Below are 27939 nucleotides of genomic sequence, written 5' to 3' on the forward strand. Positions count from 1 at the left end.
TTTAATGACTGGTATATACAATCCAAAAAGTATATCAGGGATCTTAATATGTCAAGGTACTGTGGCACAGTCTCGTATTTAAATCTTGCCCTTAAATCTGGCCCATGAATCTTTTTTTTTTTTACTTCCCTTGCAGCTAAATATTTACATTTAACACCAACATTTGCCTCATTCACCAGAAACTGTGGCTGGTTACAAGCATAATTCTATAAAATTAGTTTACTGACATTATGACTTTTGTATATATTCAAAAACATAGTGCTGCATGGAACACAAACAAAAACCTGGTACAACATGAATGCTGCACAACTTATGAACTACTTATTAAATTAATTTATACCAATAGTTAAAATCTGCCCTCTTCTCAATTTCTTAAAAATGCAGCACTTCACTAATTTTCAGTAGGTACAACTGGTTTAACAGTCCCATTTAACTGAAAATGTACTTAATGAAAACAATGTACTTAATGTTACAAAATTGATTTTAAAATTGTAATATTGTGCCTATTTTATAATTACTAATATATAGGCTTTGGTGAAGTATTAGATTTCTTAAATAAAACATGAACTATAGAATTTTACAGTTGTAATTGATACCTTACTATATTATTATTTAAAAAACAAACATTTCTTAGTTAGCCCCCCTACCTGGCTTATGGCCAATAGAGATGTGAGACTATTGCTATGTGTATCTTAAAGAGAAAAATCTTTTATTTAAAAAAGGGCCATAGAGCCTTAACTGTAGAGTATGATTGTGCATATTTAAATAAACCTTTTTTTCTCTCTCCATCTCAGTTGAACAATGCATAACTGCAATTTGGTTGGCTAAACTGTCTGTGCATGTAAACAGATGTCTGCAGTGTGAAAAGACAATTAGATTTAAATGAAACTAATGTTTATTTAAGAATTTTATACAGAATTGCCTGGAGAGAGACAGCTTCACTGTCATGAACCAGACCTGTTGACAGCAGCAGTGATGGTGTCATAGTGCCTTATAACACACAGGGTAGAAGGATGTGAGGAGAGGGGAGAGAGAAAAAAAAAATAAAGAAAGAAGAGGCTGTATGGATCTGGCCTTGATGAAGTTCTCCTGTTTTCCACCAGCCTTTGCCAAACACCTGGGCAGAATGGTGTATGCAGGACTGTGTCCTGCTCACTTCCAACCCACATTCCTCTCACAAGAAGTTCATGGAAGTGAGGAGCTGTGGGAACCACAAGTGCAGAAGAAGTCCCCAGTGGATGAACAGTCTTCAGCATACAAACAACCACTCTCCAAGACCAAAAAAACAAAAACCAAAAAAAAAAAAAAAACACAAAAAGGAAACTGAATAACAAACAAACAACCAACCAAAATCCCAGTCTCATGTTTCATAAGGCAAACAACACCTTTATCTAGCACTAAGGAAAAAAATAAGTAGAAAAAAAAAAAAAAAAAGTCAAATTAACAGGTACACAAAAGGCGGCATGCATGGATATCACTAGAAGAAAAACAAAGAACAACAACAAAAAGAACACTAGCATATTTCTATGCAGGCTAATTTAAGATACCTCTAACTAGGGCTGAAGCAATAGAAGGTAAGATTTGTGGTTCTAACCTAAATACAGTACTGAATTTTTGCTTGGTGCCACTGCAGCAGATGACATAAATAGTACATACTCACACTGAAAGCCAGTGACACTATACCAGGGCATGAATGCAAACAGTACATAGATTCTAAAGAAAAACAACAACTCAAAAGACAAAAGAAATCATGATTTTTTTTGCCTCTAATTGTTATGGCACATGTGTCACAGCTCACTGCTTGTTCGTCTGGGTGGAGAGCAGCTGTTCCTGTGCTTAAGGCCCCATCTGACCAATCTAAGCCTTCACTGGCCACCATACCAGGCTACCAACTGGCTAGTACTCCAAACCATTAGTGTGACATGGCAGGTTGGCCTAGTCACAAAAGCACTTCCAATTGATCTCATGTAATACCAAGAAGGTCTTACAGGAAAATGCCCTTCCAAAAATATTCACCACTGTTTGGTACAGTCAGGCATGGGGAGGAGAGGGACTGTGGTCAAGCTTTATCATGTCTGAAACAGGCAGTTGGAGTTCCTGGACACTAAGGGAGAATATACAGTGGACTCTTACAGAACTGGGGATGGGACCTTCCTCCCTTCAAGTAGTAGTCTTGATAGCATTTGAGATCAACATTTACAAGGACATTAATTAAAATCTTTTAAACAAGCACACCGAATACAGGAATTACAGGATATGGCTCTAGTACATTATGGATACACTGAGGTCAAGAACCTGAATTATCCCGTCACATGAAATGACTTTGGTATATCAGTTAATGTCAAACACATGCCAACACATAAGGCCATCAGACACTCACTTTTTGCACATTGAGGAAAAGGGCTCTGGGGGAAAACAAATAGATTGCAGATAATTAACTATTAATACGTGAAGATGAGAAAGCTTTTACATAATGTTTCTAACAAAGTTGATAGCAGCCAAGTGGTTTGGCCATTAGCAATATTACTTTGCAAGTCAGATATTGCATGTAGTCCATAGCTTAATCTGTGGAAGTTTCTTACTTATTGTGCGTACTTTGTTTTAGTTGATAGACGCAGAGCACATTCACAGCATATGCTTCAAAGATTTGCGGTATCTTAACTGGAACTAATATGGTAAAAACTGAAGCACTGAGGATGCAGCTGAATGTAGCACATGGTCATATTAAGTTAACATTTTTTGCTCAGATGCCACACATTTCAGTTTATGAAGAGTTTGGACAACTCACATTTTTCAGTGACATTGGTACTGTATAAAAGTACACCCCTTAAAAATGTTTAATAGTACTAGTAATACTTTTTTTCAGAAAACGCTTTTGAGAAAATACACTTCCACTGGGGGTTGTGGTTGGAATAGTAGCAGAGGAAATAAGAAAATGGTGGCCAGGGGGCCTCATTAGGGGGGAGAGAAAAAAAAAACCCACTAAAACAAAACCAATAAAAAGGCAAAAGCATGGACACTTTTTTGTATTTAAATTTAGTTGTGTAGGTTTCTTCCTATTAAAGTTTAAAGTCTTGTACTCATGGACATTTTTAAATTAATAATAAAAAAAAAATTATTTGATGGTAACGTTTACTATGTATAATGAAAATATTTTATATATAGCATACACCGTCTGCATACCAGCTTGGGAAATCAGTACGATCTGTACATGATGGGTGGGAAAGGGCTTCCTGATCAGTTGCTCCCTGAGAGTTCTGGACTGATTTGAATGATATTTAGACTTTTTCACTGCTTTTCCACTACTGTTTCATGAAAAAGACTGTCAGTGTTTCCTGAAAAAAAAAACCTTCATATTAGGACAGCCTCACTAAAAATCACTCAGACCAAATCACTAGCTTTTAAAAAGCATAATACATAACTGAATGCATTACATATCTGGAAGGATCAACCAAGGTTAAATGAAACAAACTCATGCAGGTTTTGAGACAAAAGTAGGGAAAGAAACATATTCAGGCCCCAGTGCCAATTCAGACCTCCTTAAAAAGTCCTTCTTTTTTGACAAATGACCACAAGCCTGCCTCTTCATCCCCATGTTGTTCTGTTTCATTAAAAAGAAAAGAAAAAAAAACATACACACCTTAACCCTGTCTGTATAAGAGAGTAATAACTATCAGGTTTCCCTTGAATCCTTAAAGATGTAGGAATCCTGTAAAATTTTCAGTGCGATTTTGCCTTAAAAACATCCATACGTAGTTCAAGTGTAGAATACCAAAGGACATTTTTTTAAGTTTCTAAATCCACTGGAGCATAGTGAACTGTTTGGGTACTTGCTTTATGGCTTGACTGAGGCATGCTTTTCTCAGCACAGGAGAACAGGGCCAAGAACTCTCCTTCAACTTTGTCCTCAAAGCTGGAGAAGAGAAATGCAGAGCAGACCAATAAAACCTGATCCGTTTGCTTAAGGTACTCAGCTTCCTCATATGCAGACCCCTGCTTTTCATACTGCTGGAAGATAGACAGAATAAGAAAAAGGATAACAGAGTTTGGAGGTGTCCTTTACTGCAGATCCCAACTTCTTCCACTGATGAAACATCGGAGGACTTGCTGTGTATCTCTTACAGGAGGAATACAAAAAAACTAATAAATTAAAATGTCTAAAAGCCAGAGAATGTAGATGATCTGCCCAGCAATGGAAGGTATGTTTAAAAAAAAAAAAAAAAGACCTTCATAAAATAAGAAGGTCTTTCCACAAAAGAAAAATATAAAGACGTTGAAGCCGTGAGGTTAGAGAGACCAGTGCATCTCTTCAAAGTCCACAGCCTCGCCCAAATTGGCATCAGTCTCCAGCAGGCTCATGATGACTGCCATTGCAGCTTCATCACTGCTCAAGTTTCCTAGGCCTGGGACACCCTCCAGATCCAACTGAGAGCTTCCTTCTGTAGCAGGGACAAATAGAAATACTTTGTAATGGATAAGAGCATAATGGTTATATATAAAAACAGAAATTAAGTCACAAACACTTTTTTTTTTTAGGTATAGAGTCAATGTTGAATTTGGGTGTGTGTGCGCAATCACACTATTACAGGTTTTATAAAAGCTTAAGAAAATGTGAACTTATGCAATGAAATAAAAGGTACCCAAGACATTTTCGCCTGTTGCAAAGGGTCCACTTCGTGCATCATCCTCTGAGCTTGATTTGCCAGGGATCTCCACATCTGTCGCTTCCCCATTTGGCACCTTGACAACACAGAAAGCAAGGAATTAGGCCACCACAAAACCAAACTCGTACACAGGCTCAGCCTCTAAAATGAATACGTTGTAAAGCTGACACACATTGCTGTTGGTTTGCGTGAGAGCCAATGGAGACTTGTCCTGAAGCAGACTGAATGGGCTGGCATTGCCACTGGATGGGGAGGAGTTCATCCTAAAGACAAGAATAAGGAAGGGGGTGGTGAGAGGAGGGGAGAAAAAAAAATTATTTACATATACTTTTCTAGCTTTTCTAACAGAAATATTCACTAAATTTCCTAGCATTACCTATTGAAATCCAGAATCTCATTAGCAATCTGGGTCCCAATGTTTCCAGCATAAAACATTGTGCCTGAGGCATTGGAGATCCCTGGGATGTTGGGTAAGGATTTTTTACCATCATCTGACCAAACAAATACAGTAGAAACTGACTTCAAACAGACAAATGCAAAGTGTTTTTCCATGTTTATCAAAAATATAACTTGCAGTAGAAATTAAAATGTTAATAATAATAATGTTAAACGTTTATGCATATTTTCAAATTCAAAAAACATTTAAGACAATATTATCTGCAGAGATCATAGTGAATGTTTCATTTCATATAGTGATTAAATTGAATCAGTTCTTGACCTATAGAAAAATTAAGCCATGAAATAGTACACTAAATAAAGTTATTACCTTCAGCGATTTTTGAATCAACAGGCTGTTCTGACTTGTCCCCTGATCCACCTGGATTACTCTTACCACTATGTAAGAATACAAGTATTACACAACAAACTGTTAGCAATGGTAGCACAGCCCAAATAACAATTCACTACTCTCCTTAAACATTCAATCCTAAAGATTATTCGAAAGATTTAAGATCAGAATGTGTACGTATTCATATGTCCCTCACAAGCAATGTTCAGCTACTTGTACTTACAATATGACTGTATTTGTTGACACTATGTATTCTACTTCTTTGGTCCAGGGATTTATAAAACTAAACCACTGACTTTGTAAGGTGACAAAAGAGCCATATTTCGTTTTAAACTTGTAGCAGTTTGTCTCAATCTTCTCTTTACTTCTGAGAACTGCAAAAGAACAAGGGATAAATTGGATTTTGAATTACATTGTTTTTAATTTATTTTAAATTACATCCACAATTTAAACATCCACATTGACCAGGCATGAAATTAATTCTTGCAACTTTATGCTGATAAATACAATCTAACAGAGATAGTCTGTTCAATTACAGTCAAGAGCTTAAACATCTGATCTCTTATGAAGATTTGTTATTTGCTGGTGGCACACACTGCTGCCACGTGATAAATTAATGTTGTGCATCAATGTGTCTGGTTTCTCAGATAAGCTTCAAACCTTGACAAATCAAATCATATTTTGATGCCAGTATGATAAGAAAAGCCAGAAACACATTAGTTTCAAGCAAATTTCATGAAACAGATTAGCATTTATTTTAGCTTTTAATTTTAATTATCTGTGTGTTTTAGTAAAACTAATCTATAACATTCTAAATTTTACTCACTGACCTTTTCTGTGCCTGTCTGCCAAATGAGGCAAGTCATCTTGATGGAAGTATTCATAGCAGGACGTGCCAAGTAGTTCCTGTGGCAGGTAGCCCAGAATTGTGGTTGCTCTGTAACAGGTAAAGATACAGATATTCAGGATGAGCATATGCACATATATACAAGAGATAAATTTAAGTTTATATAAAATAACAGCCAAAATAAAAGTAAAAAAATATGGTAATATCTCTGGCTTAAAAAGGTACAGACATTCTGAGAAAAAAAATGCAATTATAAAAAAATAAACAGGATGTTACGGTATAATTTAGAAACTAAACAAAAGAGATAAATAAAAAAAAACAAATTAATTTTATAATATGTTTACCGCTGATCGACAAATGTGAATTTGCCATCTATGGCACAGCGAGTGACAAATTCTGTGGGCTTGACCTTCACTTCTCCGTTGGCCTGGGGGACAATATGGGGGTGCACACGCCCTATGGCCACGAGGCAACTGAAATGTGAGCTGTCTTTGTCAGCCTCAGCTTCACCCTCTGTGCCGAGCTGACTCGTAGGCCAGGTACGCATGTAGCCAGTGCAGTGAACCGTGCAATACCGCTGAGATTCTGAGAAGAGAAAGAGAAAGAAATCTCACATTGGAAGCCATACCACCATAACTGAAGTATTGTTTGAGCTGGATTTGTATTAAAAGGAGATTTCATAACCAGGGAATTGAAATGGGAATTGTTGAAAAAGCCAATACTTGTCCATGTACATGTGGCAACGTCAATAAAGTTATCAATGCATAAAATGGTGACAGTAAAGCCCAGTCTTGCCTAAAAGTTGTGCACTTCTGGGGAACAATATCAAACTCATCACATGTTTGTCAAATCTAATAAGGTGTCTGGTGTAAATAATTTCTTTAAGCACATGTGCATAAATGGATATGATTCTGTCATTACTGCACATCTCTGATTATAGTACCTTTCCTCTGAATTCTGCACCTGTAATAATCACAAGATTGTATAATTAACATTAATAACATGGGTGCAAATACACACCAAATTTTAAATATAACACATTTTCTGTTACTACAAAATTAATAAATGGATGCACAATGCACACAGCTTACATGCATGTACACAACGTGTTTAACATAGTCAGGCTCAATGGTATTTTTGAGGTTATGATTCAATCCAACATTTGCTATTTTGCCTTGACTCTATAAATCCCCATTTATAATCTACACTGACCTCAACCTCTAGAATGATTATATTGTAATAATCATGTATACTGAACTTATGATTTGCAAAATTAATTTGACCAGGGGTGCATAATTTAAGATCCTCCAGAGGCCCACTTGTTCTAATAGGATGCAAGCAGATGTCTAGTCTTAAATGCTCAGAAGAGACTGAAGCATATATTTGTGCAACATACCTTTCTTTTTGGAGGAGCCTGCCTGGAATTCCTTCTCTTCTTTAACAATGACTTTGTTGTACTTCATTCGGCAGAAAAATGATCGGCGAGCCCCTGAGCAGAGCCGAGCGGCTCCCACGGGCAAATCTGCCTGCACCTGCAGTCCCGCTACAAACAAATACACATAAAATAAATTTAAAGAGACACACACACACACACGTTATAGAGGTTGTATTTAGACTTTTAAAAGTTCAACACTATAATTAAAATGAAACACTCTTTAAAGAAGAATAAGCTCTAGCTTTAAAGTGTTTACTTTTGGCATCTATAAGGCGTTCCCGTGGGTAAAGCTCAGAGGAAGAGAGTTGCTCCTTGACTTTTCCAATGTCCTTGGGATGAACATAGTCAAATAAACTCTGACCAATGAGCTCTGGCTAGAAAGCAAAACAAAATTCAAATGTGCCAAAGACCAGTTAATAATTGTCTATGATTCGTAAATAACAACAAACACTGTTCTCAAAAAATAAATAAATAAATAAATAATAATAATAATATTTTATATATATATATAAAATAGTGGGGCCTAGCCACTGGGTTTAAATTGTTTAAGGGAGGAAAATTAAAACCCAACAACTTACCCGACTGTAGTTAAGTATTTTTGAGACAGATTCTGAAACAAAGACAATTTTCCCTCTGTCACAGCCAACAACAAACAGGAATCCATCTGCAGCCTAGAGCAACAAGATCACTGGAGGTCAAAAGAATGAAAATATACAGCTGTTCCAGAACTGAGAACACACTGTTTACACAGTCCATTAAAAGATGGACACAGAGAGAAGAATGTTGATAAAAGTGTTTAAAACACTTTCTTTTTCGCTATTGACACACTGCCAACATACACTTGGCATTTTCCTAAACTGATCTTGGCATTCTGTAGTTGTAAAACCTTGTGTGCTTTCATTCAGTGTGAGAGCTTTTAAACAACCATGCTGGACCAGCTGCAGTACATTTTGCACGATTACCCTGAGAACAAGGTGCTTGAGTTCATCGTCAGGGAGGAATGAAGGCTTGTAATTGGCTTCTGCAAAAGAGCTGGTTGCACCTGGTGAAACAAGAAAATCTGCATTGAGGCAATGATGCATTGTTGTTAGGCTATGATTCTGAAAGCTGTGGCATTTATGTGTTTGTTTGCTTGCATTCATATACCTTTGAGTGATTTGAGATGTTGCACAGCCATGCGCAGCACAGTAAGTTTGTCAAGCTTGCGGGACATGGGATTACATGTGGGAATCATAGCCGACAGCTCATCAATAAGGTTATTCATCTTGTCCCGACGCCTCTTCTCAATTTGGCTGTGAGGTTCCCTACAAGCATAAAATATATACTTTGCATATGGCAAGAAACAACACCTCACATGATTTAACATGAACATAAGGCAAGGCTTGAAACCATACTATCCTGATCTGCCCTGAGAATAAAATCTGAAAACATAAATGAATTAATGAATGAATGATAATATATGAATAATAACAAACATTGCCTGCTAAGTATGTATATTATTGTATAAACAACAGAGGCTATCCATTTATTTAATTTATTTATTCATTCATTGTCTGTAACCATTTATCCACTTCAGGGTAACGATGTGCCGGAGCCTACCTGGAATCACTGGGTGGGAACACACCCTGAAGGGGGTGCCAGCCTTTTGCAGGACGACACACACTCATTCACACAAACACCTACAGACAATTTTGAGTAGTCAATTGACCTACCAATGTTTGTTTTTGGAAGGTGGGAGGAAACTGGAGCACCCACGGAAACCCACACGGACACAGGGAGAACACACCCCCTCAAAGGCAGTCATCCAGTGCGAGACTTGAACCCACCCCCTGGAGCGGTTTGACTGCGACACCAACTGCTGCGCCACCCTGCCGCCCCCATTTATTTCAATCCTAGAGCCATTACAAGTTATGTATTTTCTGAGGAATAGTAGAATTCATTTAAAATACTATAAAATAGTATTTTTAATGGAGAATTACACAGAAGTCTAAGTAACTAAACATGAATTTTTTTTCAGTAATTTGTTCCTCCAATGCCTTTATTACAGCTTTATTATTCTTTGTTCTGCCAAAAGCTTTCAATTTCTGAAACATATTAGCAGCTTTGTTTGAGTTACAATTCTTTTTTTTAAGTTTCTGAACAGCTACACATTCTTTCATACCCAGTGTGAATTTGTCTTCAAATTCAAAAGTGTTTTTTTTAATAGCAACAGTTTTTTTTTTTTTTTTAACTAATGCTCTGGCGAAAGCTTTACGTACTGTTAAACTAATTAGGACAATTTTAGAGCTGAAAAATGGTTTGTTTACCTGAAACACTTAATTTTCACATGTTGATCATCCCCTTCCGACCTACAAGGAATTTTAAAAAAGGATTTTAAAACAATAGCCAGTAAAAGCATGTATGTGAAAGGTTTTAAAGGTCATTATGCACAGTATACCTTTCTTGTTCATCCTCAATATCTTCATCCAACATTGATGCTGATTTTGTTTCCCTAGAAGTAGAAGTGGTTTTGTGAGTACACAACCCAAAATAATACAAAAAAATAATAATAAATATGTAAATAAATTAATCAATTTTTATTCAGTTAATGTTCTCACTAACACGATCACACATACATTAACTCCTGTTTACACACAATGAAGCATTTCAAACATGCAAGTCATGCACTCACTTGCTGTCCATACTGCCCTTTCTCTTCCTCGGCAGCTCCATGCCAGAGGCCATGCCAGCGGCTGAAGGGGGGGTCACCAAACTGGAAACAGAGACAGAGTGACTCTGGAGTTTCTCCTCCAATGTGTCCCCTGAAATAGAGACATACAACTACCATGAGGGCTTTTAAACTTTTAGAATCCTTGAGGGGGCAAAATAAAAATTATTCTGATAAATAAAGCCATTTCAATTAGGATTTTGTTTACATAATTCAGCCTTTAATCTGGAGAGAGCTTTAAATATTCGTCAATGATAAGCCAGCTAATTTCAAATGAACAAATTTTATTACAGACCTGTATGAAGTGCATACCAAACAAGGCATGAGTCCGCTCATGCCTTGATATGGTCAAAACACAGAGTCCCAAGCTGTTGGACTGTTTTTGTTTTTGTGGGTTTGTGCATAAATTGACTTTTAAAAGTATGTAAAATTAAAGGGCACAACGAGTACAAACTAATATTTCCCTTGCTTTTTTACGAATAAAGTTTAATGCAGTGTCTGACTGTTTCAGACTGGATTTGTTTACTCTACTTTCCATAAAAACTGCGCATGTCAATTAAGATGAAAGAACAGCCAGATAAATCACTTTTTTGGTAGTGTCTTGGAAAACAATCTTTATATTCAATCTACAGTGGTTTTGTCTCACACATACACAAGCATGAACATGCATTTTGAAAAAGATAGTACTAAGCAGTCCATCAGAACCCTTTATTATAAGACTAAAAATAACTGACAAAAGTAGATGTCAGGTAAATTAATATCTCACAAACCCTAAAACCAGAAAAATGTAAGATTAATACTTTAATAAAGATTTGCCCAGGTTAATAACAGGGCACTACAGAAATTTCATAAAAGTCATCTCCGATTAGGCTAAGATAACTCTGCATGTCTAAATAATATATTGCAAATATTTATTTCTGAAAAATGACCACTTTTTTTTTATTATTATTAAATCAACACCATGTTTTGCACAAGGACTTTAGAAGATGACTCAAACACAAAAAAAAGTTCTTACAAGTTGTCACTTTACCTCCCTGGCTTCAAACGCACATCTGGTTTTTCTTAGTTACGTCTGATACAAAATATGCAAACATTTAACAGTTATTTTAACTAACATTTAACAATTATTTATATTTTCCTTTAACTGTTTTTAAGTACTTAATACTCCTTAACTTCTGTTTATTTATGCTACATTCATAAAGTGGAGATCTGAACACTTGCAGACTTACTAAAGTTAAAACCTTTTTCACAACCTTTTCACTTGGGATGGCATAATGACAAGATTTCATTTCATTCAAGTTCCCATTTCTTTTTTGGCCAAACTAGTTTTGAATTTGCTGCAGTTTCTTTTAAACTGTGTCACAAGGAAATAAAACTGCCCAGTTGTTCCTATTAGACAAATATCTAACATAAAAAGAAGCATTAAAATACACAGCCAAAACACAAAACTGATTTTCATTATGAAGCATGAAGTTGCAACACACTGACCAGTGTAAATAAAATAAATTTGCCAACTGCCCAGAATTATCTAAAAAAAATGTTTGATTATGATTTCAGACCCAGATTGTGCTTTCTTACTTTAACATTTTTATTCATGTTCCAGATTTTTAGATTTTTTTTGCTTTTAAATTTAAACCATTCTATGTCTGTTTGAGAAGATTCTTATAATCTGCTCCCTGCATGATGCCACCATGCAGGAAAACACTCTGAGCCACCAATCCCATTCATGAATAATGCCATTCACCTGGTCAGTGTATGTGGCCAGGCAGCACCGAATGTTCTAAGCTTCTAAGCATGTGGATTTACCCCTGAACTACTCCTACACATCTCCATGTGTATACATGTGTGTGTGTGTGTGTGTGTGTGTGTGCGCACGTGTGTCAGAGTGGACAAGCTCATTCACAATGCAGTGGGCCAGGCCAAACCCAGCTCACGTCCCTGACTCCTATATTTAAAACTGTTCCACAGGCCCAGTGACCTAAATAGTCATTAACAGATCAGCAACAACCTGATTTTTAATCCTGGGCTCTGGAGTGAAGATGTGTAGCAGGATTACTGAGCTTTACGAGGGGATGTTGTGGACACATCATGCAATGATCTACTTCTCCCTCTCTGCCCAGTTAGAGAAGTCACTTACATATGATTTGCATTTCAACACTGGCACACAATGATAACCGAGTGACGTCATTTGCTCTATGGAGAGCCATTCTGCTGATAACAGACTGAACAATGAACTGAGAAATGCTCCAGGGGAAAAAAAAATCATTTAAACATTTGTCAAACCTGAATTATCAGGGAACGGTTTACAGGCGAATAATTCACAGGTCAGTCTCTAAAACAAAATGAGCTCCAATGCTAAAAATAAATAGATATATTAAAGCAGTTATTTTATAGATTTAAATACACACATTAAAAAGGTACAGTCTAACCTTCAGTATTTAATGATCTCCTTTTAGCTTTGGTTTCTGGTGCACTCTGAATCCATTTACTACTAGACCCAAGTGCAGCTTTTGACACAATAAGCCACCTCAGACTTTTGTCCAGGCTGCATGAGCAGGGCATTGATGTTCCGCCCTGGACTGGTTCAAATCGTATTTAACCTGTGGTGGACAGTAACAAAGTAAGTGTACTTACTTTACTGTCGTTACTGTACTTAAGCACTTTTTTTCGTGTATCTGTACTTAAGTATTTCTGATTTGGGCATCTTTTTACTTTTACTCCACTACATTTCAAAGTCAAATATCTCCACTACATTATGAAAAAATGCTGTTCCTTTTGGTTTGTCTGTGAATGAAACCAATATATATATATATATATATATATATATATATATATAATGTGTCTGAACAAATCTACCTGCTACTCAGTTCTCCACTTGACACACAGCAGCTCTGTTGCTAGGAGATAAACAAACACAGTAGATGCTAAAACAAGTGAAAATGTTTCTCCAACCAAGGCTGGCCAATTAATCGAAAATTAATCAAAACGGACATTCAGAACTTCAAATCGACATAATGTTGTCTATATCGATTATATCTATTATTTTTATTTTGTTATATTCCCACTGTGTTCATGTACTGCCACTTGAAAACCATGCTAGCAAGCTGTAGTCATGTGACTCTGCCCCATGAAAGCAACCTAAATGCCAAGGCAGACCCAGTGACTTGAGCAGATCATGACAAAGAGAAACACGTCTGTGGTTTGGATAGTGATTTGCTTTGTCTATAATTAAGACAACGCTGGACAAATGTAAACAGTGAGGAAAAAAAAAAAAAAAAACCCACAATAACACACCAAATATAAACAATGCTCAGAAAACAAGAGGAACAAGCTGCTAGCAACATTAGAGAAAAAAAAATTTCATACAAAAACAAAATAATCGTTCATTAATCGTAATTGTGGTAAAATGTACAATTAATTGTGATAACCAATAAAACCAAAGGCAGTCTTTGTTTTTATCATCTGTTTTGTGAATTTGAGACTATGCAATTACTCTCAGTTCTTAGACCCATTTAGTATTTGGCTGTATCTGAGTCATCAGTAACTACTATTCATTCATATAGATGGCTTACAGATCTGTCCTCACAAATCACTCACTTAGGTTGAGACATTTGGAGCTTTATTAAACACATTATGTGAAGTGAGGTTAAAGCCAGAAGAAATATTCCAAAACACAAAAACCAGTACAGGGAGATAAACCTCAGTTTAGTCCAAAAAACAACAACAAATATCAGGCAAAAAGTCAGAAAATCAAAATTGTAGCCTGTTAAAAAATATAAAAATTAAAAATATATAAATAAATAAAAATCTTGCCTAGTGTTCCTAAATGACTAAAAAAATATACTAAAGTGTCCTATGCCATTGTGATGGTTTATACTTGTGCGTTCATGTCTGTGTCACACTGGAGTTACACTGTCAAACCACTATGGCTGAATTTCAAACATCATCTTTAACCCTGTATAGTACAGAATGTAGTGCTGTAGTGGTATTAGTTTTACAAATCTTTAAAGTGCACTATTTAGAGAGTGTAGTGAAGAGGAGTTCATATTTCTGGACTTCTTGACTTAAGCACCTTATGTTTGTCCGACTGCAGACCAATCACAGTTGTGGTCTGCCTAGACGAGACAAAATACATTTCTGGAAAGGTGCACATTAGGCCACGCTACCAACGGCATAGGTTCAACACAGAAGCTTAAATTGGACTTAATACTTAATACGAAGACAGTGAACTCTGTTGGTTTGGAGGGGCAGCCCCTTGGGTGTATGTAATAGTTGATATAACATAATTCATTGTATATAATCTTTGGCCATTTCTGCTGTGTTCATCCATGTCAGACAATCTCATGACAATCTATTTAAAGACTGGGGAGTGACACTACAGTGTTTTAACCTGCAATAAGTCTTGTTACAAAAATTATAATAGTACTTTAGAGCCATAATACTTCATGGTACTTTTAATTTTAATACTTCAGTATATTTTAAGGTAAATACTTTTGTACTTTTACTCAAGTGAAGACCTACAACGAGGATTTCTACATTTACTGGAGTAATATTTTAACTTGAGTATATGTACTTTTACTCAAGTACATGGGTTGTGTACTTTGCCCACCACTGTATTTAACTGACAAAATCAGTTCATTACACTTTCTGCTCAAACTTCTTCCATTTCTCCTGTTATTCAAAGCGTACTTAAAACATCAGTCCTTGGGCCCCTGTCCTTCATTGTATACATGCTTCCCTGTGGACATGTATTGTGTCATTTTAGTCATCACTTTCACTGCTATGCGGATGACCTCCTGAATTATTTTAGTACTAAATCCATTAAAATCCCACCTCTTGACCAAGTAGAAACCTGTTTATCAGAAATCAGAAAACGGATGAATCATAACCTTCTCATATTAAATAGCGACAAGACAGAACTCCTGCTAATCAGTTGTAAATCAATTCTCAAAAAAAAAAAAAAATAAAAAAAAAAAAAAAAAAAAAAGCCCCGGTTCCCCTCCTCTCTCTATTGATGATTCAAGTTTATCTCCTTCTTCCCTGGTTTGTAATCTGGGTGTAATCGTGCCAGAATGAGGCCATCTCTTTCACCATCTGCCACTGAAATCCTTATTCATGCCTTCATCTCCACCTGTTTGGACTACTACTGATCTCTTCTTATTGGCATCAGCTCTTCCTCTGTTCACAGACTTCAGATAGTTCAGAATTCCACTGCACATCTTCTCACCAACACGTCAAGCCTGTTCTCCAACATCTTTGATGGCTTCCCATAAAGTCAAAATATTGCTTCTCACTTACAAAGCTCTAAATTACCTAGTTCCTTTATACCCTTCTGATCCTCTCCAACCTTACAAACCCACTCACACTCTCAGGTCTTCTTCAACCAGGCTGCTCACTGTCCCTCCTTCCAGCCTCCACAGCTATGGTGATCATGCTTTATCTAGGTCTGCTCTGAAACTCTAGAACTTTCTTCACCCTCATTCTCCAACTATTTCTATGTTTAAATCAAACCTGAAAAAAATACATCTTTCCATCCCTTGCTTATAATATTTCTCCTTAATCTATTCATGCTCATTTGTACTGTTGGTTAATATTTTGTATATCATTCAATGTTTCTCTGTACTGAATACTGTAAGCTTCCGAGTTCCTGAAAAGCACTATACAAATATAATGTATTTATTATTATTATTCAAATGCAAAATTATATCCTAAAATACAGATGTCCCTGTACTATTACTACTTGGCTACTATTAAATAGACAATTATGTACTACTTAAGGGAGAAAGAAAAATACTGGGTAGGCTGTGGACCCACTATGACCCTGAACTGAATAAGCAGTTACAAACAAAAAATGAATGACCGTGAATGTGTATGAATGTCTACAAGTTCAAACTGAATTTTTATTTTCAATGCAAGCTTGAATTTAGGACTTTCTCCAGCTACAGTTTATAACAGGAAAAGATTCACTCCTCAACATTTGCACACGTGAATCCCATCAGTATGATCTGAACCCACTGTAAATGGGATAAACCCATCTGCTTATCTAAGGCTCAGGAGCTCTCTGGAACAGCAACTCTGGAACCAAGCAATGCCCCGCATTGACATCTTATCCTTGTTTCCCATTAAAACTGATTTAAATGCAGGCTGGTTTGCTAGAGAGCACCACATTTCCAACAATCAGGAAACGTGGTGCTCTCTATGTGTAGATTTATTTATTTAAGATAGAAACGTACCAAGGATGCCCGTTATTACCAGCTTTATTTTGTCTTTTTATAGAACCTTTGCCCCAGGCTGTGAGGGAGAATACTAAAATAAAGGGAATATTAGCTGAAGGGGAAGATTATAAAATATGTTTATATGCAGATTATGTGCTCCTATCTTTGGCAGACCCCAACTCCAGTATTCCAGAACTTTTTTCAGTTCTAGAAAAATTGGGATGCTTCTCAGGATATAATTTTACACCCAATGATTCCAGGTAGGCTCTGGACCCACCGTGACCCTGAATTGGATAAGCAGTTACAGATAATGAATGAATGAATAAAACACAAATCCTCAGATATAATTATCAATATGTGAAAGAAATTAAAGACAAAATACACATTTAAATGGAACACTACTTTAACTCAATACTTAGGAATAAATTTACTAAAGAACACTATAAATTTGTATCAAAGTAACTGTGGCCCCATAAATAAAGCAGTTAAGTCAGACATAGATGGATGGTCAGTATTGCCCCTAGCTATGTCCAATCTTATAGAAATTATAAAAATAAATATTCTGCCTCGCCTGCTATATTTATTTCAGTCATTACTGGTCGATATCCCCCAAAATCAGTTTAGGGAATGGGATAAATGGATATCAAGGTTTATATGGTGGTGAATGAGACCTAGGATTAGATACAATAGTATCAGGTGTCATTCCATGTTTACTGGATTATTATACAGCAGCACAACTTAGAGATATAGCTTGTTGGTGTGACACCGAATATGAATCTCGGTAGAAAGCTTAAGTAAAACAGATCTCTATTCCCATACACTCATTACTCGGATACAATAGTCCTGATGGTGAAAATAGCAGTAAGCTTAAGAGATGGACTAACTTGGCTTTAAAAATATGGTTCAGAGTGGTTAAGAAACTGCAACTAAAAGAAAAAGAACATTTTGAGATGGGTTGGGTTTGATCAACAATTTAAACCAGCTGAATTAGATAAAGGATTTAAAAATGGATAATGCCTGGAAAATTTAAAGTTAGAAATAACTTTAGGTAATGTTTAAACAAATAATTAATCACTGATGTAATGTGGGATAACTTCTGTAGACTGTTTGTTTCAACTTCAAATTCAAGGTTAAGAGAATTGGAAATATATGGCAAGATTTTTTTATACCCCTAAAAGAAGAGGTCTGATGGATAAAGGAAGTAATCGTGGAATGTGCTGGGGAAGGTGTGGTGCCTAAATAGCATATCATTATAATTTTTTTGGAGCTGTCCTAAAGTAGAGTATTTTTGGCAAGAGGATGGTAACGCTATTGGGGATTTATTTTGAATGATTTATGAGCTTTCATGGGTGAATCTTTATTTTGGCAAAGTACTTCAATTAGAAGAACTTACCATTCCACAAAATTAAATAAGATGGGACGCTTATAGGGCAGAACAACCTGTGAATCTTCAGATGACACCAAGACACCATAAGAAAGCACTCGTACCAAAGAAAAAAAAACTTGAAGAGACTGCTCTAACAAAAAGTGAAAAGTGGGACTGTTTTCATAACTTTTGTATGGAGCAAAGGCTTTTTGTCATGACCTAGCTTGACGTTGGCACTGCTTTATGCAAGTCCTGGCCAATTTACTGTTTCCAGGCTGCTCCAATTTTGTTAGGCCCTTATTCTTTGAAAGCAGATCACTATGTCCATGTCACTAACATAACTACACAGACACTTTGCTATATAAGTTAATTTTACAAAATGTGCAAGTATATTTAGCAAAATCACATAACATACCCTCTAGTTCATTTATGTGGATACATCATATACCTAATTTATACAAACTTAAAATGCATAATTTTACATTAAATGTTTCTTAAAATTAAAAAGATTAAAGGGCTTGAAAAGATTCCAAACTATTTTTAACATGCAACTCTAATGGCAGACATATAGTGACCATATGTAAATTTAAAATCTTAATTGGCGCTTATAAAAGTCTTAATATTTTAAAAAACTTATATGAATATTTGCTACTGCAGTGACAACAGCACTGAGTAATCTTTTTACACAGAGCACCTTTAATGAGGCAAGGCACTGACATACATGAGCAAAAACAAACTTAGCCTAATATGTCTTCAACGCCAATCAAGCAAACACTTCTTAATGGAAAATTTAAAAAATGAGGAAAGAATTTGTTCTTCTGATTGTTGAACAGAATCTGAGTTTTCAGATATGCAGCGTCAGACAGGAAAATAGAAAGACATATATGGAGTGTGTATTCTGTCATTTAATTTCCTGTCTGATTGTTGAGACTTAGCCATAATACAATTTTCCAGCACCTATGGTCTAGAAAATGTACAGCTGCAGTGCGCCAGTGTCAACACTGACATGGTAATGTGAATGGCCTCCTTTACAGTCTCTACTCAAATCACTTTAATGTCAATGACCATGAAATTGACAGTCATTTACATATATCACCCTTTACATACAAGTACAGCATGCTTGTGACCCACTGCCATCTTGAAAAATTCACGTGGCGTAATTTTTCTTTAAACACATGCATAATTTAATCCACTGACCATCCTACATACTAATGTGCAGAGGTAAAATAACATGACATATCAGACGACTACATATTCCCCTCAAATGCAGCTCAGCTGACTCCTGAAACAACTTTAAATAAAGTGGGTCTGGAATAAACTTAAACCTTTAAAAAAAGCAAGGCTTTTTCTTTGATGCCTTTAAGAGGCAGAACTTAAAAGGTAAATTTGGCACCATGCAGTTTGTGATCAGGTTGTGCCAGCCTGTCCTTCAGCTCTAACCATCAGTATGTGTTCATGTGGAGCAAAGCAGATGGTGAGGCACAAGCAAGCTGCTAAAAACACACAAATGCAAAATAGTAATATATCCCAATTCAAATGACCTACTTTTGATTTAAAATGAAACAAAAACAAATAACACCCTAATTTCATTACCATTTAAAGCCTATTACTCCTTAGTGGCTACTAGAATCCCGTGGCATTCAAATGACTCATTTTCTGCAACAAATTATGCACTTAAAGGCATAAACACAAATAATTTTCTAACCTAAAACAGCAATGCTTCACCTTACAAAAAAATGTAAAAGAAAAATACCCCTGCAGTGCTAAACAAAATTTTATATTTTTCATATTTGTAACACAACAAACAAAAAACAGAAGGCAGAGTTCCTTCTTATTATGTGCGGGTTATGCAAAGCTACATATAAAAACAATACAATATACAGGCCCTGATTAATACAGAAATCTTCATATTTACTATTCTTTAAAACATTGCAAACATTCTGAATCTTAGTGAAATTATAATAGATGCTGATTTCCTTTAGTGTCTTTACAAATATTAAATTTTTTTATTTACATAAAATTCACACAAATAAAGAAAATATTGCAGTAGAGAGGATTTCAAGGAAACCTTCTCTGTACAAGAAAACCTTTGATATTTATTAAGCTATTCGTGTTCATTGATTGATTAACCTTTTTGTGAAAACTGGTGCTCTTCCAGTTTGACAAATTCCTATAATTCCTGACAATGTCTGAAATATGGATGGCATCTTTCCTCAGAAACAAACAGCTTGAGAACATGTGCAACCTGAGTATTTTCCACAACACAGTGTTATTCCACCACAAAAGCACCAAAAAACCCAGTCAATGCCATGTTTCCTTATTTCAGGTATTTTCAACACCACTTAACCCCAATTTCAAAACATGCAGTGTGAAAATTCAGTCTTAACTTGTTGTGTTACAATTTCTATTATATAAGTTGTATAATGTATGGAAAAAGCCAACACCATGGCTGAGCATTTCCAAAGACTGCAGTGTCCTACAGACAATCTAAAATGAGCAAATTCAGACAGGCAGGGTATTTGTTTTGTCATAAACCCAAGGACCCAGTCATGTCAAATTGTGGGGTGGAGACTACAAGCTGCTGTCCAACAGAGGAGTGGGTGTGGAATAACTAATATTTATATTGGAATTGGAATTATATGGAATTTAAATTTGAAATAACATCTGAATATATAGTTTTTATGAAGAGCTAAGGGGGTTTTCAATGAGTGACAATCTATTGTTTAAATTGATAGTTGTTTTTTTTTTCCATTCTAATAACGGTTTGAAGATTCATATTTGCTCTGTAGATCAATTACTTAAAAAAATTTAAATCACGTTTCTATATCGTGGTTATTCCTGTATAGGATTTAGGCTGAACTTGAAGGCTGATTTTCTGACGCTGGAAATGAAGAGGGCATCACAGCAATGGCCTACAAGGGTGCCGAGTTTGACCTAGATATTATACAACCGGCACCGCGCAGGATCCCGTTTACGCACTAAAAGCACGCCAGATATGGCAGCGTTTCGGGGGGGAAACAAGTCATAAACAAAACCAGAGGTCCTGGCTGCCTCACTTAGATCATATTTTACATTTAACTCGTTTTAGTGGAGTCGTTTCTGCTCAGCGAACCCCCACACACCAGAGGCTGGTGTTAATATCATCAGTAAGCACTCATAAGAAGAGCGTTCTATATTCTTATCTTTACACTGCGCAGAAATAATGAAAATAAGGCTTTTTTTATTTACTACAAACCCCTTGCAACGTTCTTTATTTCCGTTGCCTGAAAAGCTAGCCCCTATTTATGAGCGAAGAGTGACTTCAGTCTGGCTTATCGCCGACAAACAACCTCTATCAGTATAATGTGGCTCACAGTGGTTTTAAAAATGAAAGGCTTGTTTTAAACTGACCGTTTAACGGCAGTGTGCGCGCCTTTGGGCTGAAGCCAAACATCACTGTCACGTTTCGTAAGAGCGAAGCTAATGTAGGTTATGGACCAATATCAAAGGTTAATAAACAACAACCATTAACTGACTAAACCAACGATTCTGTGGAAGGAAAGTGTGGATATATGACGGTGTTGTGGGCGAAATTCAGCTAAAGAGAAACGTTCATGTTGCTGGATGGGGACTTGTTATATTTTTTTCGTCAGAATTCTCGAGCGCATATAAAGGCAGAACAATGTGTCTTATCTATATAAATACTGAACTCTATAAACATATAGTTTATATTTAGATTCCTTTTAAAAACTTCCACAGCCTTAACTAGACAAGGACGGACCAAAAAACACAACAGACAATAAACCCCCTCCTCAAAGCCGTATTTTGTTAGCATAGCGGCAAGTCACTTCGTTAGGGCTGCAGCACCGGGCCTTACCGACAAACAAACTGCACAAATATAGCTATCATATATACACAAAATTTACAGTCAACTATAGACACACGGCGGAGGGAGGCTTAAATTCATAAAAGCAACGCGTGTCTCAGAGCTCGGTTTCCTAAAACCGGGCAAACGAAGTCGGTTCTACCGGCAACGTCTACGGAGAAATCCTGGACTACGAGAGTTTGCTCTACTGAACTACTGACCTAGTTTCACCGAGAGGAGCGGCGCAGCTCCCTCTCTCTTCACACACACGGAAATACACACAATAATACTGACACAAATACAACCAATATACACAGAAATACACACATACATCCAGAGAAATACACACAAACTCTCTCTGGGACGATGTCTTATTCGAATTGTCCGCTCGACCTTAAATGCTTCAGCAGTTCCATTCAAGGCTGAAGTTGGTTTCTTGTTCCAATTATTCGTTCCACCTTAAACAGTGCGGCAGTTCCATTAAGCAGGAAAGGAACAGTCGTAAAAAAAAACTCATCTTCAGTTTTATCCAAGAGACAGTCTCGTCGTGTGGAGCGCCCGAATATAACGTTAGCTGCAGCGCCGTTTAAGGTGGAACGGACAGTTCTGATTCCCTCCGCGGTTCCCTCTGTTGTCGGTTACCTGTCTCTTCCCCCGCTGAGGTTCTGTCACCGCCGCCGGCCGACATGGCTGGAGCCGCTCCGCCGGGGCCCTGCACTCCGCCGCATGTGGAGAGGCGGCGGGCGCGCAGTAAACACAGGAGAGCGAGAGAAAGGGAGAGAAAGAGGAGGAGGAAAAGAGAGGTGGGGGCACAGAAAAACGTTGTATAATTGAGTTTATTATTTTCCCCCTTTCCACTGAGTGAGTCGGGGGAGGAGGGGACCGGGCTGAGTACAGAAACAGAAAAGAAACGTGCGAGCGGCGTAACGAGGACACGGAGGAGGAGATCCGGGAAAACGCGGAAGAAGACGGTGGCGACGTGTCTCCTCCTACCGCCGTCAGCACCGCCCACCGCGCTCTTCCCCTCACGTTACTCACCCAAAGAAGTCACGCGATATGTTATGCAAGCAGAGAAAAATGCGGTCATTGGGCCGTGGTCCAACATTCGCGCTTGCGTTCTAAAGCCCTGTCCCAAATGCAGCCCTAAGCACCACGGTCCCCCTAAAAATCTACATATTTGTGACGTCAATACCATGTAGCCATATAGGGCAAAAGTGTGTTTGATTGAAACAAACGTGCATTTAGGACAGACTTACGCCATTTGTAGTGTCTGCAGGCTGCTTGTTGTGGTTGTGGTTGTGGTTGTGTTTGTGTTTAAATGAGCTAGTGTGGTACTGTGTATTGGCTCAATTTAGATTACAAGCACATATCTCAGTGACAAGTTCAATTAAAATAATCATGCAGAGTGTTTCCGGGTGTGCTCTGTGCCTCGACTGAAAGACACACTGTGACTGATGTTTACTGTGTTTGTTTATCTTGTGTAATTGTTATTTTGTTTTGTTAATATGTAGTAATCCATTATCTTTATGTTTTTCCTGTTTTTGTGCCCACTTGTGTTTGGATGCTTTTGGAGAGCTGGATGGGGCTTTTTCAATAAAATCAGTTTTTTCACCAGGAGACTACACATGAAAATCCCATGGAAAAAAAAAACTTCATCCAAAATAGCAGGCAATGTTAAAAAGTGTGGTAAAAAATGTACACCATAATTAATTAAGCTCTACTCTACTTAATGCTTGTTCACGTTACTTCCAACATTATTCAAACAATGAATGGAATACAGTTCCTCTTTATAGAAACTTTCCAACAAGCAATTGATCAATCAATACAAAATCAATACAAGCACACATGCTGTGATCCATCAAACATTCTGTACTCACCTAGTGTTCCAAGTGGTAAAGGCATGTTGTACACATGTGAATGTAGGTAGAAACTTGCTTGTTGGACAGCTGCCATATGTCAATAACGAAAAAACCTGGTTCAAGTTTCCATGTACCAAATTTGTCTAATGGAAAAGCAAACAAGAGAGTAGACCTGAGCTGAGTCAAACAGATACCATGCAGTGGAAAAGCATAATTTGATAGCAGCATCTCAAACTGGAAAATATCTGAGAAAATATTAACTTTGCAACTCATTTCAGTAACTTCTGGCTTCTCAGAAAGTGTGATATTACCTCATATTTTCTTAGTTGTCTTTGTTATTTTATGATTTCTAATTAACATTATGTTCTATCTGGGTTTTAACTGTTATGGTAGTGTTGTTTAGTTTTTAATCTAAATAATCTTATTGCTATTATCTCTTAAGCTGAAATCTATTTTCATTATTTATATTTTGTTGAATGTTACTACAAAGTGATAATTTTGCTTTCAAAATACTCATCAATATAAACAGTTAATGTAAATGTATTACTATTCTCTTTATCATATCATAATGTGCTAAATACAACTGCATTTCTAAAAAGTGGGGCATAAATACAAAATGCAATAAGCAGGTAGTGTCACAGTCACACAGCTCCAGGGACCTGGAGGTTGTGGGTTCAAGTCCCATTCCGGGTGACTGTCTTTGAGGAGTTTGGTGTGTTGACCATGTGGGTTTCCTCTGGGTGTTCTGGTTTCCTCTCACAGTCCATAAACACACATTATTAGGTAGATTGGCGACTCAAAAAAAGTGTCCGTAAGGTGCGAGTGAATGTGTGTGTATTGCCCTGTGAAGGAGTTTCACCCACTCCAAGGTGTGTTCCTGCCTTGCACCCAATGATTCCGGGTAGTCTCCAGACCCACCACAACCTTGAACTGGATAAGTGGTCACAGATAATGAATGAATAATTTATTTAAAATAGTACAAAGACAATATTTTAAATGTTGAAATTGAGAACGTTTAGGGTTTTTGAAATATATTTGTCCTTTTTTAATTTGATGCCAGCAACATGTTTAAAAAAAAAACAAAAAAAAAACAACTTTGAGACAGGGGCATTAGGGAACTGAGGAGACCAGTCCCAGTATTTTTTAAAGTTAACTTTTTTCTATTCCTTTCTGAAATAAGGGAGACATCTCTCAATGTCTGCATGGGTTTCCTCTGGGTGCTCCGGTTTCCTCCCACAGTCCAAAAACATACATTGGTAGGTGGATTTGCAACTCAAAAGTGCCCGTAGGTGTGAGTGAATGTGTGTTTTCCCACCCTGCACCCAATGGCTCTGGACCCACCGCGACCCTGAACTGGATAAGCGGTTACAGATAATGAATGAATGAATGTTTGAAATAAGATTTCAGCTGCTCAACAGCTCAGGATCAAGGTTATACACACGCAGAAAAAAGATACAGTACAGGTGCATTATTGTCACTAAATGTACAAAGAGCATAAATGTATTTTTTAAAAGTACAACAGTGGTTTTAGAATCCAGTTGTGTTCCCTAAAGGTACGTTTGTTCTTCTAAAGGAGAGGTGAATATTCATAAGCATTTATTTAAAATCTGTGTCAAATAAAAGAAAATAAGTCCTGGACATTAATTAAGTGTATGAAAAACTTAAAACCTACAATAAAGAATACAGTACAGTTGTTCCTTAACAAAAGACACTGAATATGTGCCTATGAGCGTACCAACACAGTAACAGGAAAAGTTACTACCACAGTGAGTTTCCCTGAGAGTGTAGTGTTTTTTTGTTTCATAATGCACCAGTCACATTCAGTGAGTGACTCTTGTACTAAGGATCCATGCTGTTGTAATCCATGCAGAATGTGAATCGACCTCATCTCACTGAAATAAATAATGCTTTCCCTGACAAAGATGTCTGGATGGCAGGCCAACTCTCCGGATCATTAAACCTGGAACAGGGGAGATACTGAATTATAGCTACCACATACAGCATGTTTTATCAGTCAGACCTTATAAAATATGAAATATAAGTATTTTTACATAAATGTCTGGATCCCAGCGATGCTCTGGTGATTTATCAAGTCTATATTACTTCTGGTTGATAAAATGTGGTGCTTGGTTTTAGTAATGTTTAAAAAACACAGTTAAAAGATAAACTCATCAGTTTCTGTCATGATCATGATTTTTCTGGTGTAAACAAGTCATTTTAATATAGTAGTGAAGTTTGGTGTGAACAGAAAAGGTTTCAATAACTGTCAAGAAATGACAAAAAATATTAGTTTATTATTTGTGTTTGCGGCAAAATGTTGAATGGAAAGGAATCTGTCCAAAAAGGCATTTGTTATTTAGTAGGAGGTAGTGTCACAGTCAGGTTGAGCTGTGAGGAGTGGGTTTGTTCTCCCTGTGTCTGGGTGGGTTTCCTCCGGGTGCTCCGGTTTCCTCATACAGTCTAAAAACACACGTTGGTAGGTGGATGGCTCAAAAGTGTCTGTAGGTGTGAATGTGTGTGTTGCCCTGTGAAGGACTGGTATTCATGCCTTGCACCCAGTGATTCCAGGTAGGCTCTGGACCCACCGCGACCCTGTACTGGATAAGCGCTTACAGAGAATGAATGAATGAATGAATGAATGAATGAATGTTTATGTATTAAATTTCAGCAGCATAATTGCATGGTTAGGGTTTGTGCTCCCAACCTGCCCCATGTGTCCTCATATTTGAAAACTCAGATTTGGTCACCCTAGCATTATTTGCATTATTTGTCACTGTTTAAATATGACTAGAACCAACTGTATATGAGGGTTAACTGTCAGACATGTTCATTAAGTAAGTTAATAATAAACTACATGATTACAATGGATCAGATATGTGTATTTTTTTATTTATTTATTACTTTGTTAAGGTTTGGAGGAATACATTAAGACAGCTTTGTCTTCCTGCTGGTATTTGAGGGTGTGGTGCACCACAGTACATGGCACCCTAATATTTCTGTGTCTCTGTGTGTTTTTTCCCATATATTGTAATAAAGTTATAAAATATGGAACAGGTATACAGTTCCAAAAAAGGTATTGAGTACAATTTTCCTTGTTAACCACTAGATGTCACATTAACACTTATGAACATTCAGTTCGCTGTTTACTGACGCAGGCTGTTGCTTTGTTTCATATGAAGTGAGGTGGAATATGAACGAATCATGCACTGTAATAAAGGCAATAAACTCAATCCAAATCGAAGTAAATTGTTTTAGATTTTCATGTAGATTTTGGTGCACTGGGATTATAAGTAGAGAAGCTGGGAGGCCAGTTAAAATTACCTAAAAATCAAACTGGTTTGTGCTGATGCAGCCGAATTTGACATGCAGTGATGTTAAAAAAATATAATAAAAAAATAATATATGAATGAAGCACAGCTCCAAACAACTCTGTACTGAAATGCATGTATCTCAGCCTACGACCATGCACAGTACTGATGAATTTTTAAACCTCAGTATTTGAATTTTTTACACATGCTACATTTTTGATCACTGTCAAATATCGGGGTCAAGTACTTTCATATCTTCACAACATAAAATCTATCTTCTTCTTTAAGTTGAACAGAAGCAAGTTTTTCAACCTTGCACATAAGCACAGAACCCCTTTTAGTTGTTTTTTTAAATTATTATTATTGTTTGCTGATGACCCTTTTGACCCTCATGGCCTTGTTACACAAATTCAGGACAGCAGGGAGTCTGAGAGCAGAAAGCTCCATCTCTAGTTACACCTGCTCATATCGCTGAGCCTGCCTGAACTAACTTCGCCTTCAAATTTTAATGACCTGAGCCTGACTGTCTTACTGTCCTGCTTTAGATGGGATGGGACCTGGAGGGTGGGATTTTGAAGGGGAGGAATGTATTCTCAGTATCTGTTCAGGCTACTGTGCGAAGGAAAGGCTACACCAGCATTTTTTCTCAGCTGGTATGTCTAGACCGTACAATTAGAATTCAATAAGACTGAAGAAACTGGGCATCTCCTGAATCTCCCCTTTGTTCACTTGCTGCCAAATCTGGACCTTTTGGTTGTGCCTCTTCTTTACACTCAAGCCAAGTGAAGGAGAATAGAGGGACACCCCATTACGTCCCCATCTCCAGTGCTTCCTGCAAGTCCCTCCTCTCCCCTCTTCTCAGCATCTCACCTCCCCTTCCAGCACACCTCAGCCCACAACAGCCCAG

At 37.0% G+C, this 27939-nt stretch overlaps 1 protein-coding gene across 1 annotated transcript; it reads right to left on the reverse strand.

The window, feature by feature from the left end:
* Positions 1-4257: 4257 nt before the first annotated feature.
* On the reverse strand, positions 4258-22954 carry bmal2 (basic helix-loop-helix ARNT like 2). Its single transcript, XM_066684997.1, has 17 exons — positions 22508-22954; positions 10405-10534; positions 10171-10224; positions 10040-10081; positions 8880-9037; positions 8696-8775; positions 8312-8404; positions 7990-8107; positions 7695-7841; positions 6643-6883; positions 6282-6388; positions 5675-5825; positions 5431-5498; positions 5041-5155; positions 4837-4927; positions 4641-4740; positions 4258-4439 (listed from the first exon to the last, which is right to left on the reverse strand). The coding sequence occupies exons 1-17, from the start codon at positions 22551-22553 to the stop codon at positions 4288-4290; spliced, it is 1893 nt and encodes a 630-aa protein (XP_066541094.1). The 5' UTR covers positions 22554-22954; the 3' UTR covers positions 4258-4287.
* Positions 22955-27939: the final 4985 nt, after the last annotated feature.

Source organism: Hoplias malabaricus, chromosome 11, assembly GCF_029633855.1.
Source record: "Hoplias malabaricus isolate fHopMal1 chromosome 11, fHopMal1.hap1, whole genome shotgun sequence".
Classification (NCBI taxonomy): domain Eukaryota; kingdom Metazoa; phylum Chordata; class Actinopteri; order Characiformes; family Erythrinidae; genus Hoplias; species Hoplias malabaricus.

Bases quoted from the DNA above. Each gene is read 5' to 3' on its own strand.
- bmal2 (XM_066684997.1), bottom strand. From the start codon at position 22,553: ATGTCGGCCGGCGGCGGTGACAGAACCTCAGCGGGGGAAGAGACAG. The intron at 10,082-10,170 runs GTATACTGTGCA...AATTCCTTGTAG, and splicing joins ATTGAGGATGAACAAGAAAG to GTCGGAAGGGGATGATCAAC. The intron at 5,826-6,281 runs GTCAGTGAGTAA...GTTCTTTTGCAG, and splicing joins GGCAGACAGGCACAGAAAAG to TTCTCAGAAGTAAAGAGAAG.